Source organism: Artibeus jamaicensis, unplaced genomic scaffold (assembly GCF_021234435.1).
Source record: "Artibeus jamaicensis isolate MK-2021 breed Jamaican fruit bat unplaced genomic scaffold, CSHL_Jam_final contig_475, whole genome shotgun sequence".
NCBI lineage: Eukaryota > Metazoa > Chordata > Mammalia > Chiroptera > Phyllostomidae > Artibeus > Artibeus jamaicensis.
In genome coordinates, this window is record NW_026521852.1 from 3,407,407 (window position 1) to 3,428,125 (window position 20,719).

General features: G+C 48.5%; 1 protein-coding gene across 5 annotated transcripts in view; it reads right to left on the minus strand.

The window, feature by feature from the left end:
• NFASC (neurofascin) overlaps window positions 1–20,719 on the minus strand; it is a 191,583-nt gene that overhangs the window by 67,875 nt on the left and 102,989 nt on the right. For 4 of the 5 annotated variants that reach the window (XM_037155363.2, XM_037155362.2, XM_037155361.2 and 1 more), the window contains exons 3-5: window positions 7,337–7,514; window positions 1,244–1,261; window positions 393–498 (exon numbers count right to left, since the gene is read on the minus strand). In XM_037155363.2, coding sequence (XP_037011258.1) covers window positions 393–498; window positions 1,244–1,261; window positions 7,337–7,427 — 215 coding nt within the window. In that variant the 5' untranslated portion in view covers window positions 7,428–7,514. The remainder of the gene's footprint in view (window positions 1–392; window positions 499–1,243; window positions 1,262–7,336; window positions 7,515–20,719) is intronic. The other variant, XM_037155368.2, reaches the window with a different exon arrangement.

Consider the following 20,719-nt stretch of genomic DNA (forward strand, 5'->3'; position numbering starts at 1 on the left):
GGCTTTCAGCTCGTGCCTGCTGGAGCCCCTGTGATGCGGATGTGCCCGGAGTGAAAGACTCAGATTAGCCAGGGAGAGGGCCTTCCTAGAAGCTAGGCGTGGGGAATGACGGGAACATAAGGCAGTGCTATACTAAAAGTCAGAAAACAGTATCTGGTCCTGGCTTTCTGGAGTGACCTTAAGCCTCTTAAGTCCCGAGGTACCCAGTTCCCTCATCAGCTAAATTACCTAATTTTCCAAATTGTACTTTCTACCTAGTGGGGGCTGAATGGATAAATTTAATTTCTCAGGGGCCTCAACGACCATCGGGCCCAGGGCAAGGGAGTAGTTTCAGCTCCTTCTGGTCGGCCCCCTTCCCCTGCCCAGCTTGGACTTTCTGCCGGTGCACTCACCTGGGGGCAGGGTTCCCTTTTGCTTCACACTCGATCAGGATGTTGTCGCGAGGGTCCACAATGTGGTCCTTCACCGACTGCTTGGTGATGGTCGGGGGCTGGGGCACTGCAACAGAGCGGGCAGTGGGCAGTCAGGGCTGCGGGCACCGGCCCGGAGCCCCGGCCGGAAGAGTGGCTGAAATGCCAGCTTTGGGGGCCTCCAGAGAAGCAGGCGAGCAGGGGGCGGGCAGTGCCCCATGCTAGAGACCACAGGGAAGGGGTGCGTGCCACGGACCGAGCGTTAAGAAGAATCGCCGTAGAAGGTCAAGGTGCCCCTGCGAGAAGCTGAAGGCCAGGTTTCTGTCCGACCCACTGCTATGTCCACCGCTTCGTACAATGTCCAGAGCACAGTAGTTATTAATAAATGTTTGTTGAACGAGTAAAGGAACAAGAAAGCAGCTAGATTTTTAGAACTTAGGGGCTGTGATGGTTCTGAGCCCTGGAGGGTCAGCAGACGGTCAAACTGTGGTGAGGATGGAGCTGAAAGAGGCTTTAGTCCCCAGAGAATTTCCCAGGGACTTATCTGCAGGCCAAAGGGTGCTTCCCCCTGGGGCTCCTGTGCCAGCCACCTGAGGATGGGGAAGCAGTGGCCCTCCTTACTCACCTGCCTTTCCATAGGCTGAGCCTCTGCCCTTCCCGTTCGGTAAGAAACCTCACTACATGGCCCTGCTGTCAAGCGGCCCCAGCATGGGGGCGGAGAGGCTGAGAATCCCCCGTGTCCTCACCTGGCCTTCTCCTGCCCCTCCTTCCTGCCCTCTGACCTCCCAGAGGCACAAGTGCAGAGAGGCGTCCCCCCCACCCCCAGGACTTACGCTCATTCTGAATGCTGGCTGTTAGTTCCGATGGGTTAGCATTGTAAGGGGAGAAAAGAAGACACCAGTTATTACACAGGACCCAGTGCCCAGCACGTCCTCATGCCCCAGCACCCAGGGAGGAGGGAGAAAGGGGCTCGTTGCAGGCGCACTGTGCACGGGCTCTCTCCCACCAGCCGCGGAGCTCGGGGGAAGAGCCAAGCTGGAGGACGGGTGGACACAGCAAGAGCTTCGTGGAGAAGGCGATGCCTTCCCCAGACGCCAAACCATGCAGTGGACCAGAAAGACCCGCTGCTGACCAAATGAAGATGTCACCAGGAAAGTCCAAATGTCAAAAGTGGCAACGCTGCTCAAAAGAGGCTGGGCTCTGGAGATGCCACCTGTCACCTTTAGATGCTTTTTGGTGTCAGGCTGAGGTGCCAGAAAGGGGTGGGCTGGAACCACTGCTACGGGACAAACCCCCATGGGCCCAGCAGGTCCACAGCCCTCACTCCTCCCACTGCCCCTTGTCCTCTTTCACACACGAAAACACCTGCTTTCCTCACTGCTGCCACGCGTTTACAAAAGGGGCGGGGCACACACATTCCCAGCCTGCACTTGAGAGCCTGTGTACTGGTGTGTATGTTACTCAAACTTTGACAAGCTTGTGAATCACCTGAAGGGAGTGGTTAAAATGCAGGTTCTGACTCGGCAGACCCTGCAGTTGTGACAAGCAGCCGAGTGATTCGGACACTGGTGGTCTGGGGACTACCCTTTGAACACAAGGTTTTAGATGGAATGTTCCTTGTGGGAACAAGGTCCTGGTTGAAATGTGTCTGCAGAAAACAGAACACCTGTTGCTATAACTTTTAAAGCTATTCTTTCCTTATGATTAGAATAGAAAACAATATGCCTTTTCTTTTTTCATGCTGGTGTGGATGTAGGACATGGTGCCGACTCTGAGGCTCACTTTTTCAGAGTTACACTTCCTGGGGAAGCAGAGGCTGCTGTTGAGCCACGGTGACCTTGAAACTTCCTTGCTTTCTTTTTTAAATCCTCACTCAAGGCTACGGTTATTGGTTTCAGAGAGAAGGGAAAGGTTAGGGAAAAGAGGGAGAGAAACATTCATGCAAAATAGAAATATTAACTGGCTGCCTCTTGTACGTGCCCCAACTGTGGACAGAACCTACATGTGTGCTCTGACTGGGAACCGAACCCACGACCTTTTGGTTTACAGGAGGATACTCGAACCCACTGAGCCACGCCAGTCAGAGTAACCTTGAAGCTTTCTGACTTGACCATGGGGGGATGTGGAAGAGGAAACTGGGGACTCAGCAAGGGGGCAGTCCCTCAGGAAGGGAGGGGGCAGCGGTAAGACAGGACCAAAAGCTGCATGAAGAGTCACAGGAAAGAGAAGACAGACGCCAGGGAGGGAGGTGGAGGGTGGCAGGGTGAGTGTCCTACTAGACGCGCCGTCAGGACGTGAAAGTCTTGAGAGTAAGACCCACGAAAAGGTTCCAAATAATTCTTTCAAGTGGGCCAGGTTTCTGTGGCCTGCTTGGGCACAGCAATTCTGTCTGCTTTACCATCTGCTTGGGCCCCAGGGTAGGAAACAAAAAGGGATGCAGCGGCCAGGGGCAACGCGGAAGTCCCCAGCTTCTGAACACATGCTCCAAGGCTCCCCGCCCCGCCCACCGGCAGCACCTTCACCCACACAGGACTGGCTGTGAAGGCTAAGGCGGTGGGGATGGTTTTAGAGGGTGTGTTCCCCCATGGGGCTGGGGAGCCTGGGGAAGGGGCCACTTTCAGGAGAAGAAGGGCTGACACTTGACCCACTGCCTTTGACCACAGCCCAGCCTCCGATTTTTCATTTCCAGATACAGGTGGTGTCTCCTAGGTGCTCACATACAGTTGTCAGCTCTGGCTTCACCCTGATGGGCTGACAAAGGCTCTGCTTTGCCCATGTGGGCCTCAGACCTCTCTTCCACCGAATCAAATGCTGGTTCAGTGGAAAGACCCCTAGACATTGTCCGGGGAATCTCAAACCTGGGGAGGAAGTCACCTGGTCAAGATCACACAGGAGGTCTGCTGCAGAACTGGAGGAAGAACCCGCTCTTCTGCTGCCTGGTCCAGAGGTCTTTCTACAAACTCACCCTGGGCCAGGTGGGGCCATGGCACTCTTCTTCACATTTTGGACAAAGGTGAGTGAGAGGGGAGACCTGGAGGGTCTCAGGGCAGTTAGAGCCCCACAAGGAGACCAGGCCAGGGTGTCCGGAGAATCTACCTGCCTAAAGACGTAATGACATCTGCAGCCACCAATGTGCTACCAAGGAATTCATTGCAGAACACACCCCCCCCCCCAAGACAAGCTGCCATAGGGAGAAGACAATGGGGACTGTCTGCCTAGGGTCGAGGGTGTCACCTAGTCCTGTGACCACCCCCGTTCCCCATCCTGTGTCACACCACCTGCCCCTCTCTCCTGTGGCACTTGCTGGGTGACAGAAGTAGAGTGGAGAGTAAACTTGTTCTTTTAGCTTCCAAGAGGGAGAAAAATCTTCCAACAGGCTCTGTGGGGCGAGGGCAGACGCTGCCCAGTATTCGCACACCTCTTTCCTTCCCCAACTCTGACCCTGGGACCCCTGCCACTCATCCTTTGGAGGATGGAGTGAGTGTGAGTGTTGAGGCCATGCTGCAGCGCTCTTTGGGATGACAGTGAGGAGGAAGAGTTTCTCCCACGCCACTGCCCTCCTCTGTGGGCGTCTAGGAGAAAACTGCTGAGTCCCCTGATGTGCGGAGGGAGACAGAGGGGCAAGCTGCCAACGGACTCACTTTTTGGCAAACCTCTCTGGTTGATGAGGTGACTCTTTGCATTCTTCAAAGGTCACATTGTTCTCCTTGAGGCTGGTGAAGGGGAGGTGGGTGCGTGTGACTCCACTGGCAAAGCGGTGGGGACTGGAGGCCGGGCACTTCAATGAGGGACTGTGCAGCAGCCAGGGCTCTGCTCCTGAAGGCCTGCTGCACCCCAACTTCCCAGAGCAGGAGCAGTGCCCTGTCTCCAGACACAGATAATGCTCCCCGAAGGGGCAAAGGGGCAGAAAGGTACACCTGGCAGGGCAGCCTCTGGGCTGAGCCCTCCAGGCTCCTCGCAACACAAAGGGAAAGTTAAGAGTGCCTAATCTTAGCCGTTCCCATGTCTGGGCTGTTGGGAATAATGGTTTGAGGAAGAGGGGGCGCAGTATTTCCTGCCTTTTGCCACAACATAGATGGACCTTAGGGCATTATGCTAAGTGAAATAATAAGTCAGGCAGAGAAAGAAAGTCTAAGAAAGTGGAATCTAAGAAAGTCAAACTCAAAGAACAGAATAGAATGGTGGCTGCCATGGGCTGGGGGTGAGGGATACTGGTCAGAAGGCACAAACATCCAGCTATAGGATAAGTTCTGAGGATCTACTTTCCAGCATGGCCACTGCACTACAGGCACACCTCGGAGACGTTGTGGGTTCGGTTCTTCACCACCACTAAAGAGCCGACATTGCAATCAAGTGAATCGTGTGAATATTTGTCTCCCAGTGCATATAAAAACATATGTTTCCACTATACTATGGTCTATTAAGTGTGCGGTAGCGTTATGTCTAAACACAATGTACATACCTTAATTTAAAAATACTGTATTGCTAAAAACATTGCAAACCATTATTTGAGCCTTTAAGGGTCTTGCCTTGATGTTGGTGGCTGTTGCTGAAGGCTGGGTGACCGTGGCAATGTGTTAAAGAAGACAACAGAAAAGTCTGCCACTTTGATGCGTCCTTCCTGTCACAAGCAATTTCTCTGTAGCCCTGATGCTGTCTGACCGCATTCTACCCTCAGTGGAACTTCTTTCACAGTGGGAGGCAGTCCCATCAAGCCCTGCTGCTGCTGCTGTAACAACGAAGTCTTGGTCGGTCGTATTCTGACTCCTTTGTTGCCATGTCAACCAGGAGTAGATTCCATCTCAGAAAATCACCTTCTTCGCTCATCCATAAAAAGTAACTGCTCATTCATTAGTTTTATCATAAGACTGCAGCAATTCAGTACCTTCAGGTTCCACTTCTATTCTAGTTCTTTGCTATTTCCACTACATTTGTAGTTACTCCCTCCATTGAAGTCTTCCAAGAGGGTTGGAATCAACTCCTTTCAAACTCCTGTTGAGATTTTGATCTGTTCCCATAAATCATGAATGTTCTTAATTACTCTTAGGATGGTGAATCCTTTCCAGACGGTCTGCAATTTTTCCTGTCCAGATCCACCAGAGAATCACTGAGCTATGGCAGCAATAGCCTTACAAAATATATTTCTTAAATAATAAGACCTGAAGTTAAAAATCACCCCTTGGTCCCTGGACTGCAGAATGGATGCTGAGTTAGCAGGCATGAAAACGACATTCAGTGCATTGTACATCTCCATCAGAGCTCTTGGGTGACCGGGTGCACTGACAATGAGCAGTGATATTTTGAAAGGAGTCTTTCTTCTGAGCAGTAGGGCTCAAAGGTGGGCTTAAAATATTTAGTAAACCATGAGATACAGAGATGTGCTGTCATCCCGTCTTTGCTGTTCCACTTACAGAGCACAGGCAGAATAGATTTAGCATAATTCTTAACAACTCTAAGATTTTTGGAGTGATAAATGACCTCTGGCTTCAACTTAAGCTACCAGCTGCATTACCCCTAACAAGAGAGTTGGCCTGTCCTCTGAAGCTCTGAAGCTAGGTAGTCACTTCCCCACTCTCCTGTGAAACTCTTCTTCCAATAGATGAACCTTTACCACTTCCTCGACCGCCCAGTCTCCTCCACTGCCCCCTCCTCTCCGGGGGTGGGGGCCCTTATGATTACACAGCCTGCCTGGGCCTGCTCACAAGAAACTCTCCTTCAATCCACAGTACAGATGGTCCCTGGAACAGCTCCTCCCACAACCCTGGCCCCTCCCCAAGAGTCTGAGTGTATGTGTGCACATACACACTCACACACTTGGGCCAGCGGGAGGGCAGCAGGGGCCTGTCCACTTCTGGGCCTACCCTGCAGTTTCTCCTGGCCTTCTCTCACCCAGGAGAGCCCACTTTTCTGGGGCAGCTCTTCTGGTGGAGTGGGGTGGCAGGGGGCTGAGACACCTGCAGCTCTTCTCTGAGCTCTGCTAACTCCACCCCTCAGGGTCTGGCTTTGGAAAGCTCAGGGAGACTTCTGGGAAGCTGTGTTACCTCTCCTACCCATCCCCCTCCCTGGACATCTGTCACCTGGAGAGAGCCCAGGTCAACACTGGCATCATGTGAGTCCCATCTATTCCTGGAATCAGGGGGCAGGGGACAGAGCTGGTGTGCCCACCTCCCAGTAGTGGGAGGCAGGACGTCCGGATGGGAGTGTCAGCAGTGTGGCAAAGGTGGAGCACGGGGAAATGCAGGGCCAAGGTGTGTGGCTGCCAGTCAGTGGGCCGCGATGGAGGCACCCACAGATGTGGCTGCTGAGAATCTGTCAGGTCAGCATTGTAAGCCCCTTACTTTATGATTCTGGTGGCCCAATAATGCCCCCACCATGGAAAGAGAATGACATGGATTTCACTTCACTGTGGGAACGACAAAAACAGCAGGAATCGTGCCTGGTACCCCCACAGCGGCATGGTAACAGGGCTCCATTTAATGTTTCATGCAGCCAGTCTTTTGCAAAATAATCCCTTGCCACCCTCTCCCAGCCATCCATCCTTCTGATTAGTTCAGACACGAGGGCCTGAGGGATCTAGATCAGGAATGAGAAAGGCAAATAAGAACCATTCACTCACTTGGTCCCTGGAAACTCTGCTTTGGTAGGCAAGTCAAGACCACAGAGAACACTCAGATTTCCAAACAGTACCCCTCTGGTCCCGCTCAGTGGGCTGCCGGCAGCCCAGGTCACTCAGCCACAGCGGGGAGACCTTACTGCAGACTCACGTCTCATCTTCCAAAGCACCAACCTGTTTGCTCCCATTTTTGGGAAACCCAGCTCTGCATCCAGAATCCACTATTTCCCTTCCCCCAACATTCTTTGAAAGTTGGTCTTAACTGTCCTCTGCCCTAAATCAGGAGAATAGAAGAGGAAAGAGCAGAACTCACGATCCATAGGAATCTCAATGGCCCCTCCAAGGCCGAGGAAGCAGAGGAGGAAGGCTGTATGGACCCAGGGCGGTGGCTGCGGCCTGGCCATCTCAGTGCTGGGTGCCGCTCCCGTTCCCCGGCCCGCGGGGTCTCGCTGCCTCCAGCTGCTCTAACCCGGCCTCTGGACAGAGCTCAGCTGTGAAAGAAAGATGTGAGTGAGTTATTTCTTCAACTTGTGGTTTGTCCTAGCAATCTTACAGGGTTGGAAAGATGCAAGGGTCCCCGGGGTCACAGACCAATATTCTAAAAGAGGGTTTCTTACCCTTGGCACTGTTGACATTTGGGACCCAACAAATCTTTGTGTGGGGAACAGTGTTGGGTATTGTAGGGTGTGTAACAGCATCCTGGCCTCTATCCACCAGAGGACAGAAGAACCCACTTCTGCCACCAATCAAAACTGTCTCTAGATATTGCCAACTTTCCCTTGCAGCACAAAACCACTTTGAGTTAAAAATCATTGTTCTAGAGGGAGGGGCAACTCTGGGTAGAACAGCCATGAAAACAAACAGTGGCCCATAGGCCCGGCACCAATGAGACACCGCGTACGTGGCCAGGACAGATATGCCAATCTCGCAGCTCCTCTGAACACGCCGAGCAGGCCCCTGCTGGAGTGCCTTTGGGACAGGGGCGCAGAAGTGAGATCACACCGATGTCCTCTGGTCCCAGGAAAGGGAAGGGGGAAGGGTGGGGTGGCAGCACTGGGGACAGGCTTCGGCAGGTGAAACTCAGCTGCCCAAAGGACTTTTTGAAGTGAATGATTTCTGCAGATATTTGTGCAGCAGACGTACGTTGTGTCCCTTTACAGATCCTGGCAGTGCCACGGTGATGGCCCAGGAGAAGGGGACTCGAGGGGGTTGGTAGAATGAGCAACATTATGAGAGCCTCACGTCTATACCTCAAACACAAGAAATCATCCCAGAGCCTACAGGGGCTAAAAAGGGCGGTCCGAGGAGCCCGGGGTGGGTCCTCCTGAGAGACAAGGTCAAGAAGGGCCTACAGCTGACCCTGAAACGAGAGCTCTGAGATCTCTGAGCTTCCGAAACACGCATCCTAAACACGGTCCAGTCTGTTGTTCTGCCACCAGGTCAAGTCAAACAGGACGACAGGAGGAGGTTCCCCAGAATTCTTCCAGCTTTTGTGGACTAGTCGCCACCTATCAAAATGGATACACTGTTTTGTTTTGTGTGTGTTTTTTTTTTACTCTTGTTTTATCTGGCAGCAACTGGAAGCCTGCTCTCCTCTGTACACCCTCCACCCCACCCCCCCGATCCTGATGGAGGGTCCAGGGTGAGGAGCGGGCTCCAGGGCCTCTCCTGGGAGACAAGCTCATGCTTCTGGAGACCTGGATGCTGGGGCAGCCCCCATGCCAGGATGGGAGGCAAGCTAGAGGACTGTGACTCGGATTTCAGGATGTGACTGGGACTGGAAGCTGGGCCCAGCACCAGCCCCAACCTCAGGATATTTCTGGACTCCATCCACACCCTCCCTTCCCACTGCTCCCACCTTGGTTTTGCTCACCTTGGTTTCATGACAGTTACTGCAGGGAGACCTGGGGGGTCTTCCTGCTTCTGCCCTTGCCCCTCCGATTCATTCTCCATCCATAACCAGAGCGGTTGCTTCCAAAGTGCATATATAAATACTACGCTACACCACTATAGTCAAACTCACTAGCTCACTACAGCCTGAAAGTTAAAGCCATTGACATGGCTCAGAGGCCCTGAATGACACAGCCCCTCTGCAATGTCACTCTCATCACCCTCTCCCCAGCCAGTGTTCTGTGCTCAGAAATATAGGGCTTCTACCAGGTCTCTTTGTGCACCACATTCTGGAATGCTGATTGACTTCTGTGCAGAGTAACGTCTGTCTAGAAGACTCTCTGAGTCTGACTGCTGACATTCGGATTTGCCAATTAGAACTGTGCCCCTGTCTGTCCTCCTGAACACCACCATCTATGCCCCCTCCTGAAGCACTGGTCACTTGGTTCCAAAAGCCACTCTGCACACCCTATAAAAAGGCTCTAAAGGGGAGGTGCCTCGTCTTGGTTATTCCTAGACTCTAACAGAAGTGCCTAAAATGTAGCAGGTCCCCCAAAATATGTGATAGACGGATGAAAATGGACAAGTGACGGACTGATGGAATAAACCACTGAGGTCGTGTGTGGTTTTTAAAACCGCATATTTCCCCAGAAAACCACCAGGGGGGACTGGAGAGCACAGAATGCGGACTTGAGCCGCAAACTGGGAAGACAGCAACCAGTGGAGGAAAAAGCCTCCTTCCCAACACAGACACCGCACTGGGGAAGAGGAGGGCACAAGGGTGCGGGTGCGGGGGCGGGGTGGGTACCCTCTGTCTAAAAGGCATCACAGGAGGTGTTTGGTTCTTCCTCCTCACTCTCTAAGACGGTCCTTATAGTGTCTCAGAAAGTCTGTTGCTCCTCTCCTTGACTCCTACACTTCTGGACCCTAACTCAGGTTACCCTGCTGAAACCTTAGCGCTGAGAGAAGCCACCCTGGCGGAAGGCTCAGCACTCCTCCAGGGAGGACAGGACGGATGGTTCCAGTCTTGGCTGCGCTGTGTCCTGTTAAAGAACTGCCAAGCGCTAGGGGTGATGGGAGAGGAGGAGGATACCATATTCTGGGAGTCCTGGTGGGAAAAGGAAGCCAGAAGTCACTCATTAACTAGAAACACATTGGCAGGAACAACCTCCAATTATTTAGGGTGTTTTCAGCTCCCATTTTAAAAACAGTAGAAAAAGAACATAGAGATAATCATATTTAGATGTCTGGCAAATCTCCCTGGAACCCAGTTTTCTATATGCCCCGACTGGGGATCAAAACCACAACCTTTTTGGTTTACAAGATGACCCTTGACCAACAAAGCCACTTGGCTTGGGCCCCAATAATCTCTTAAAAGATGAAGAGAATTTAAGAATTATTTAGCTTTACGCTTTTCAGATGAGGAAACAAGGACCCGTAAAGGGAAAGCGATTTGCTCCAGGTTGCACAGCTGGTTAGCGGAAAAGCCAGGAGAGGACCCAGGTCTCCAGAGCTTTTCCACCTCGCCTCCCTGTCCCTCGCTATGCAGGGAACTTCCTGAGTGAAGTCATTATTTAAAAGAGAAATATATTTTGGGGGAGTTCCTAAAAAATCAATTACCATATGACCCTGTATGTCTACTCCTAGGTATATGCCCCAGAGAACTAAAAACAGGTTCTCGAACAAGCACACATATACACATGCTCATACCAGCCTCAGTCATGATAGCCACACGGTGGAAACAGCCCAAATATCCACCAAGGGAAGAATCAACCGACAGGTCACAGTATATGTGCGCCATGAAACGTTCCTCAGACATGGAAAAAATGAAGTACTGGTCCGCGTTACAATGCGGACGAAGCCCAAGGACACTGCTCACTGAAAGAGCCGGACACAAAGTGGGGTGAATGCTCTCGTCTACATGAAACATCCACAATAGGCAAACCCACAGAGATGGAACAGCAACTGGTGGTCACCAGAGGTGGAGGGGAAGGGGGACAGGAGCTGCTGTGGAACGGCGCAGGGTTTCCTCCTGAGGCCACGATAATGTTTGGAGCTAGAGCGAGGGGATGCCTGCACACGCTTGAATATACCAAATAGCCCTGAATCGGTCACTCTAAAATGGCGAGTTTTAGGATAGGTGCATTTTACCTTAGGAATAAAGAAATACACAACGTTGATTTCTAAATTGTGCTCATAAAGATAAAAAAAGAAGGGTGAAGAGGGTGGGTTATTCCACATGGGCATGCAAGACCCTTGGCTCTCCAAGCCGGGCCCACTCAGCCTATTTTGTACATAGCTTGCAATCCTTCCTCAACATTCCAAGGAAATTCTCATCCAAGTCAAAGGAAGGGGGAGTCAACAACTGTCTGGGCATGGGGGGTCCAGGGCAGTGCAGAAAGAACCCAGTGCGGACTGGGGATGGAGATGCCCTGCCTGAAGGTGCCCCAACTTCACCAAGGCCAGGTTCCCCCATTCTCATAACCGGAAAGAAAGGGGTGAGGGCAGGGGTTATCAACCAAGAGCGATTGTACTCACAGTTCCACCCAAATCTTCTTGCACTACCATGTGGGATGTATGGTCCAGTCACACGGTATCATATTCTTCTCCCGGCCCTTCCACCAACACAAGATTGTCACTAGAGGTGGAGAAGTACAGCCCCCAATGGGGGCCAGAGGGGTCCAAATCCTGAGGAGGAATAAGGAAACTTCCACACCGTGTGTGTGTGGGGGGGGAGGGGGGCGGGTCAAGGCTGCAGAAGCGGGGGCCATGAAGGACTGTTTGGAATGCTGAAAGGGGTAAAATGTTTCTGTTTAGCTCTACGGGGGCCAAACTAGGACGAAAGGGGAAGAAGTTCCAGAGAGGCAGGGGCTTCTGAGAGGCTGGGAAGAATCATCTAACAAACACAGCCATCCTGCAATACCATTCATAAAAACAAACACACTGCCCCTATACTCGACCAATACAAGGTGTGTGAAGGATTCTTTTACGGCAAATCAAACAGGTACGAGGTGCATTGTAAGGAGATAAAGTACATTACAGAAGGGTCTTCTGCAGGGAGAGAGTGGAGGAAAAAACGAAGAGAAATCATGTGTAGGCTGATGGCGTACTGTGAACTGGGGAATATGATTAATTCCATTCTTGAGGGGCCTCCATATCTGAGGTCCCTCCTTCCACCTGCTGTGTGAAAAAGAGAGGGAGACAGAGAGGGAGAATGGAGTCATGTGGAGTCATGAATAAAAACGTTTTGCTAAGTGAAGCAGTGAGCTCATCATTTCATAGAGAACCCGGAGCATCTGGTCAGATGCACAGCTGACAACGTGACCACTCAGGAAGGAGGCTGAAAGCTTATCTGAATCACTTGGACACTGTGGAAATACACAGACCGCTGGACCTTCAAAGTTCCAGGCAGGGGTCAAATCAAGCCTGCAGATTAAGAGAAGATGGAGGGAAATTTGAATGCCCTCCAAATTCCCAAAGGGGTGTCCAACCTTTTGGTGTCTCTGGGCCACATTGGAAGAAGAAGAGTTGTCTTGGGCCACACATTAAATACATTGTGACACATAATCATGAAAAAGTCTCATAATGTTTTAATTAAATTTACGATTTTGTGTTGGGCTGAATTCACAGCCATCCTGGGATGCATGTGGCCTGTGGACCACAGGCTGGACACCTCTGCCCTGGAGTCTCTGTTATCTTACATAGGGATGGTTTCTCGCACTTAGGCAACTTCCCTGAACTCTAGGCCTTTAAAATTCACAAGGCTGTGAGAGTTTCAAATGTAAAATATCTGATATGGGACCCAGAAAAGCTTATGTGAGTTGGGTGATGATGAACCATGTCTGGGGACCAACGAGAGCCTATCAATCATGTCTGAGAGCATTGGCTGAGAAGCAAGGAAGCCTGGGTTGAATCTGCTCCCCACTTACAAGGTTGGGACCTTGTATTAAAACTTTAGAAGGTCTATATTTCTCATCTGAAAACTGCAAATAATATAGCAACTACTGCAGAGGGCTGCTGTGATGACTTAATACACAATTCCTATAAGAAGCACTTGGCAAAGAGTTAAGGCTTAATAAGTGTTAGCTGTTGCCAATGAGTAGGCTTTGAACTTAAGGGGATAAGGAAGGTTCTGGCTACCTACAGGTCATGACCAATAACAGCAAGTCATAATAATTACCCATCAACAATCACAGCCTACATTTCTGTTTTCTTTTTATTGGGTCCTGGTTGCTTTCTTTCCCCAGACTGGGGGGCCTCTGGTGTTGATTCCACAAGCTGTCCCTGGAAGCTGGACAAGAGGCCCACAGCTAAGCAAACTGTTGCCATCGGAGCTCCCCACATTCCCACAGCCCCACCCTGGGCAGGCTGCTCTGCTGGTCACAACACGTCTGAAGTGGTGGAGAATGGTGCAGCTGGCAGCTCTATGTCCCTGGAGCAGAACCCACCTTGGACTTTGGGGCGGCAGTCAGCATCCCATTCATTTGATAACAGACCTGGCAGCAGGCACTACTCTAGAGAACACATACAGGGACAACAGGTTTCTTTGCTCTAATTGGAGCTCATGTGCCAGTTGGGAAGACAGGAAATAAACATTGACTTCTGGTCAAGATGGCAGCATAGGTAAACACGGCTCAGATCCTGGCACAATCATATCAAAATTACAACTAAAATATAGAACCACCACCACTCAGAACCATGATAAATCAAGTTGAATGGAAGTCTGACAATTATAGAATTAAAGAAACCCCATCCATCCAGACTGGTAGGAGGGGCAGAGATGCAGAATGAATTGGTCCCACATACACATGTGGTGGATAAAAATTCAAGACAGATACCTGGGGAGTGAGGAGTCCCAGCCCCACACCAGGTCTACCAGCTCATGGTTCCAGTGGCAGTAAGATAAGTCCCCATAACTTCTGGTTGCAAAAACCAATTGGGATTGAATCTGTGGAAGAAACTTCTGGAGTCCCAAGCAGTTCCCCTTAAAGGGGAACATAGATTTCAACTCACTCCCTTTGAGCTTCACCACTGGGGTAGCAGCTTAAAAGGCACCAGTGGCATAAGGGAAGGAAATGAAGTGTCTGGCATCAAGGGGAGAGTTGGGGCAGAGATTTCTCCCAAACAGAAATACAGGCAGAGGCCAATGTCCCTTTTCTGAACCCTCCCCCAAACAGAGCCACAGAGCTGGCAGATGGGAGCCATACCTGAGACTCCATAAACCAGGCTAACACTGTTTGCCCACCCTGGAGATCCCCTGAGACTCCATCCCACCCAACTTATGGGCCTACCCACACTGTTAACTGTGACTTTTCCATAGGAATGGCTGGTCTTGGCTCATGCTTCACGATTTCCTAAATCCTCTCAAATAAGCAACAGCCAGCCTCGGTAAGCCCCTAGCCCTTATACCTCTTGCTAAGTGGCCCCAGGCCTGGCACTAACATCAGCCAGCCTAAATTCATAGCTTAGCTTCCACTGGGAATCTCCAAGCCTAGTACAAGTAGCAGCCAGCTCAGATGGCTTCATACCTCAGTCAGGGTGGCCACAGGCAGAACACAAGTGAGGGCTGGCCTTGGCCTACATCACCCAAGAAACCCCAGGGCCAGTGCACCCAGTGGACAACTACAGACCATGGTAGACCACCACCACCCTGGCCCTGCACAGATGATCCTCATGGAGGGCGGAGGTTGGTAGTCAGTGGTCACAGCCAGTCTGTGCAGCTGACTGGCCTGGATAAATCCCTCCCACTGACCTTCCAAGAGCAACCAAAGCTCAACTACAAGAGGAGGGTGTACTGAGCACACATGAAGGACACACCTCCAGTACACAGTTTGGGTGATAGGGAAAACTGAGCCACTGCACCCTACAGGACACCTACTACATTAGGCCATGCTACTAAGCCAGGGAGTCATAGCACCTCTTCCTAATACATAGAAACAAACACGGGGTGGGGGGGGCTGCCAAAATGAAAAAAAAAACACACACAAAAAAAACAAAGAAACATGGTTCAAACAAAAGAACAGATCAGAACTTCAAAAAAAGAGCTAAACAAAATGGAGATAAACAATCTCTCAGATGTAGAGTTCAAAACACTGGTTATAAGGATGCTTAAGGAACTTAGTGAGGACCTTAACAGCATAAAAAGATCTAATCAGAAACAAAGGATACACTAATGGAGATCAAGAACAATTTACAGAGAAACAACAGTAGAGAGGATGAAGCCAAGAATCAAATCAATGATTTGGAACACAAGAAAGCAAAAAACAAACAAAAAAAAGAATTAAAAAAAATCAGGATAATGTAAGCAGCCTCTGGAAAAACTTTAAGCATTCCAATATTCACATAATGAGGGAGCCAGAAGGTAAAGAGAAAGAGCAAGAAATTGGAAGTTTATTTGAAAAAATAATGAAAAAAATAAACTTCCCTAATTTGGTGAAAGAAATAGACATACAAGTCCAGAAAGCACAGTGAGTCCCAAACAAAATGGATGCAAAGAGGCCCACTCCAAAATCCATCATAATTAAAATGCCAAAGGTTCAAGATAAAGAATCTTAAAAGCAGCAAGAGAAAAGAAGTTAGTTACCTGCAGGGCAGTTCCCATAAGACTGTCAGCTGATTTCTCAAAAGAAACTTTTCAGGCTAGAAGGGACTGGCAAGAAATATTCAAAGTCATGAGGAGCAGGGACCTACAACCAAGATTGCTCTACCCAGCAAAGCTATCATTTAGAATTGAAGGGCAGATAAAGCACTTCCCAGACAAGAAAAAGCTAAAGGAGTTTATCATCACCAAATCATTATTACATGAAATGTTAAATAAACTTATTTAAGGAAAATAAGATCAAAACTATGAACAATAAAGTGGCAATAAATATATATCTATCAATAACTGAATCTAAAAAGCAAACTAAGCAAATTAGAAGAACAGAGACAGAATCATGGATATGGTGATCATTTTGATGGTTGTGAGATGGGAGGAGGGTGTGGGGGAATGGGTGGAGAGGTGAGGGGATTAAGAAGTACAAATAGGTAGTTACAGAATAGCCATAGGGATATAAAGTACAGTATAGGAAATGGAGCAGCCAAAGAACTTATAGGTATGTCCCACGGACATGGAAAATGGTGTACAATGGTGTAGGGACTGCCTTAGAGAATTGGGGGATGCTGGTAAAAGGGTAAAAATTGGGACAACTATAATAGCATAATCAATAAAACGTAATTTAAAAAAACATTGAACAAAAAAGAATCAGGCAGCAATAGGTGCGCTGAAGAACACAGGATCTACCTAAACACAGATGTTTACAGCAGCCTTACTCATAATTGCCAAAATTTGGAAGCTACTGAGATGCACTTCAGTAGGCAAATGGATAAATAAATAAACTTTGGTACATCCACACAATAGGCTATTATTCAGCACTAAAAAGAAATGAGCTATCAAGCCATGAAAGACAAATAAGAACCTTAAATGAATATTACCAAATGAAAGAAGCAAATCTGAAAAGGCTAACATACTGTATGATTGTAACTGACTGACATTCTGGAAGGGCAAAATTACAGAGACACTAAAAGACCAGTGGTTGCCAGGAGCTGGGGGAAAGGAGGAATGCGCAGAGCACAGAGATTTCTAGGGCAGTAAGAACTCTGTATGGCACTGTAATGATGGGCACATGTCATTATACATTTGTCAAACCCATAGCATACACAGCACCAAGAGTGAACCCTAATGTAAACTATGATCTCCAGGTGATAATGAATCATCAGTGTAGTTTTATCCATTCAACAAATACAGCACTCTGATAGGGATGTTGATAATGGCTATGCATGTGTGGGGGCAGGAGGATATGGGAAATCTCTGTATCTTCCCCTCAATTTTGCTAAAAGTGTTCTAAAAAATTAAGTCTATTTAAAAAAAAGGAAAGAAACCACAAGAGGGTGATGTGATTAAAAAAAAGGTGAATGGTCAAGAAAAGCCTCTGTGAGCTGGTGACATCTGACCAGACCTAAATGGCAGGAAGGAGCCATTGTAAAGATGGGTAAGAAAATCATGCCAGGCAGAGGCCAATGTTTGTGCAGAGGCCGTGCGACAGGAAGCAGACAGAAACAAGCAAGGAACTGAAGGAAGCCAGTGTGGCTGGAGCTTGGAGACCACAGGGAGGACCTCCTGGAACAAGTCACCATCAGAGAGGGAGGCAAGAATGGACTCACGGAGGGCTCTGAGGGCCAACATAAGGAGTTTTAATCACATGCTAAGCAGGGTTGTAAGCAGTGTGTGACCCAATGAGGTCTGTCAGTAAAGACCACTCTGGCTGCTTTGTGAAGGGTGGGCTGTAGGTGGGGACAGTGGAAGCAGGCAGACCCTTTAGGAGGCTCTGCAGCCTCTGGGGTGAAGCCAGACCCTTAGCTTCTAAACCCAGAAACGTCACCACCATTTCAGTGAAGTCATTCAACGCAGAAGCCTCCTGGCCACCCTGGATTTCACAGAGTGTTCATGGTGATGAGGATGGAGGTAGAAGACAAGGTGGTGGGTTCAATCCCCAATGAGGGCACACACAAGGGTCAACCAATGAATGCATAAGTAAGTGGAAAAATAAATCAATCTTTCCCTACCTAAACTCAATAAATAAAAAATTTAAAAAAGAATCTTTTAGTGCTGAGTTTTCACGGTGGGTACAGAGGAGACTGGTTTTGGAAAGTGCCTCAAGGGCTTTCCCCAGGGGAGGATGAGGGATTTGGGAGGGAGGCACAGGTGGGTCCCGGAACCCTCCACCCAACTCTCAACAGAGCAGCTTCACAGTCCCTGCTTTTACATTGGGGTTTTGCATAAAGTTTTATTTTGAAGAAAGAATTTTATTAGTAAAACAAAGGACTGAAACCCTTCTCCAACAGTCTAAATTTTCTAGTGCAGCACCCTGTGCCCCATGGCAATCATGCAACGCAGGGTGTGGGGAACAGACTCCGCTCTTCTTATAAGGACGCCAGTCATATTGGATGAGGGTCCACCCTTATGACTTCATTTAACCTGAATCCCTTCTGGCCAAGACAGAGGTGTAGGTAAATACATTTTTCCTCCTCATACAACCAAAAAAAGTACAACAACAAATTTAAAAATAAAAAACAACCAGAACTGCCAGAAAATTGAACTGTATGGAAGTCCGACAACCAAGGAGTTAAAGAAGAAACATTTATCCAGATTGGTAGGACAGGTGCAGACAGGCAGTCAGGGTAGAGAAGATGCATGGCAAGGTGGCAGCTGGTGGTCCTACATTTGCGTGTGGATAAATCAGGAGCAACAACTGGGAGCAAGACAGACTGCACAACCAGGGTTCCGGCATGAAAAAAGAAAGCCTCAAAACCTCTGGCTATGAAAGCCTGTGGGGGGTTGCAGCAGCAGGAGAAACTGCCAGTCTCAAAGGAGAGACAGTTCCATGGAGAGACCCACAGGGTCCTAGAACATACACATGCCCAGACACATGGGAATCAGCACCAGAAAGGCCCGATTTGCTTGTAGGTAGTAGGGAAAGTGACTAAAAGTGGCATGAGAGCCAAGTAAGTGGCATTGTTCCCTCTGGGATTCCTCCTCCACATATAGCACCACAACTCAGCAACGTGGGTTGCCCAGGCCTGGAGAATACCTAAGGCTCCTCCCCTTACAATGTAACAGGTACCCCGAGACAAAGAAATATGGCCCAAATGAAAGAATAGATAAAAACTCCAAACATAAAGCTAAACAATGAAGAAACAGCCAACCTATCAGATGTAGAGTGTTTTGAACTCTGCAAATAATCAGGATGCTCACAGAAATGGTTGAGTATGGTTGCAAAATAGAGGAAAAAATGAAGGCTATGCAAAGTGAAATCAAAGAAAATATACAGGGACCAACAGTGACAGGAAGGAAACCAGGAGTCAAATAAAAGATTTGGAACAGAAAGAAGAAATAAACATTCAACCAGAACAGAATGAAGAATTCAAAAAAATGAGGAGAGGCTTAGGGACCTCTGGGACAACTTTAAACATTACAATATCTGAATCATAGGGGTGCCAGAGGGAGAAGAGGAAGACCAAGAAATTGAAAACTTATTTGAACAAACAATGAAAGAGAACTTCCCCAATCTGGAAAAGGAAATAGACATTCAGGAAGTCCAGGAAGCTCAGAGAGTCCCAAAGAAGTTGGACCCAAGTAGGAACACACCAAGACACATCATCATTACATGACCCAAGATTAAAGAGAAGGAGAGAATCTTAAAAGCAACAAGAGGAAAGGAGACAGTTACCTACAAAGGACTTCCCATTAGACTATCGGCTGATTTTCTCAAAAGAAACCTTGCAGACAAGAAGGAGCTGAAAAGCATTCAAAGTCAAGAAGGCAAAGACCTACACCCAAGATTGCTCTATACAGCAAAGCTTTCATTTAGAATGGAAGGGCAGATAAAGTGCTTCCCAGATAAGATCAAGTTAAAGGAGTTCATCATCACCAAGCCCTTAATATATGAAACGTTAAAGGGACTTAATCTAAGAAAATGAAGATAAAAAATATGAACAGTAAAATGACAACAAACTCACAACTATCAAAAACTGAACCTAAAAAACAAAAATGAACTAAGCAAATAACTAGAACAGGAACAGATTCACAGAAATGAAGATCACATGAAGGGTTATCAGTGGGGAGGGCGAGGGGGGAAATTGGGGGAAAAGGTACAGAAAATAAGAAGCATAAATTGTAGGTAGAAAATTAACAGGGGGAGGTGAAGAAAAGTATAGAAAATGTAGAAGCCAAAGAACTTTATATATATATGATCCATGGACATGAACTAAGGTCAGGTGGGGAGAATGCTTGTGGGAGGTGGGGTGCAGAGCAGAGGGGAATAAAGGGGAGAAAAAATGGGACAACTGTAATAGCATAATCAATAAAATATACTTAAAATAAAGGCTCTATATATAGTCAAAGGCTCTATAAAATAAAGGCTCTATATAGAGTCAAAGGCTCCAAACATTGTGGGTTAGAGTTTCAACATAGGAATTTGGGAGATAGAATCCAATTAATAATAGTACTCATATTTTTCTTTGGTGAATTCATCTCTACCCCTTTCTCAGAGTGATCCTACCCTAGTTCTAGGGCTGGGCTCTGATTAGTTTAAGCCAATTACTATCTCCTACCCTCTCACATCTATGATTGATTTAGGAATAGATAACCAACAGGAGGCAGTGTGCTTCATGGAGACTTTTGCTGAGACCACTGGGAAAGTTTCCCTTCTCTTCTGAAAAAGACCCAGTGAGGACCTGCCATAAGGGGAGAGGATGGTGGGAGGAGGGGTCTCCATGTGCTACATGAGGAGGACCCAACGCTGCAGAAGGCAGAGAGGAGACAGAGGAAGCCCGGATCCTGTGTGTCACTGAGTTGCTGCTCATAGAGCATTTCCCAAACCAAGCCCTACTTGTGGACTTTTAAATTACATAAGCATTTACATTAAAAGTTCCCTTTGATTTTTAATCCGGTCAAAGTTCAGTTTTCTATCACGTGCACCTGACAGTACTATCAGAATCAGAAATGCCCCCAGGATGTTGGTTGAACACATATGCCTTCCACTGTCTATTTTCTCCACTAAAAAAATGTTCCTCCCTCCTCCTGCCTGGACTCAGCCCTGCCCTTCCACAGAGACCTGCCCTTGACCATCAACTATCTGCTCTCTCCTAAAGCAGCAAACTCTTCTCAACTGGCTTCTGCCTCAGCAGAGGAAAATGTCTTCAACTTTCTCTCATAACAATACAAAAAGACTGCTCTCTGTATCCACAGCCTCCCTAATTATACCTG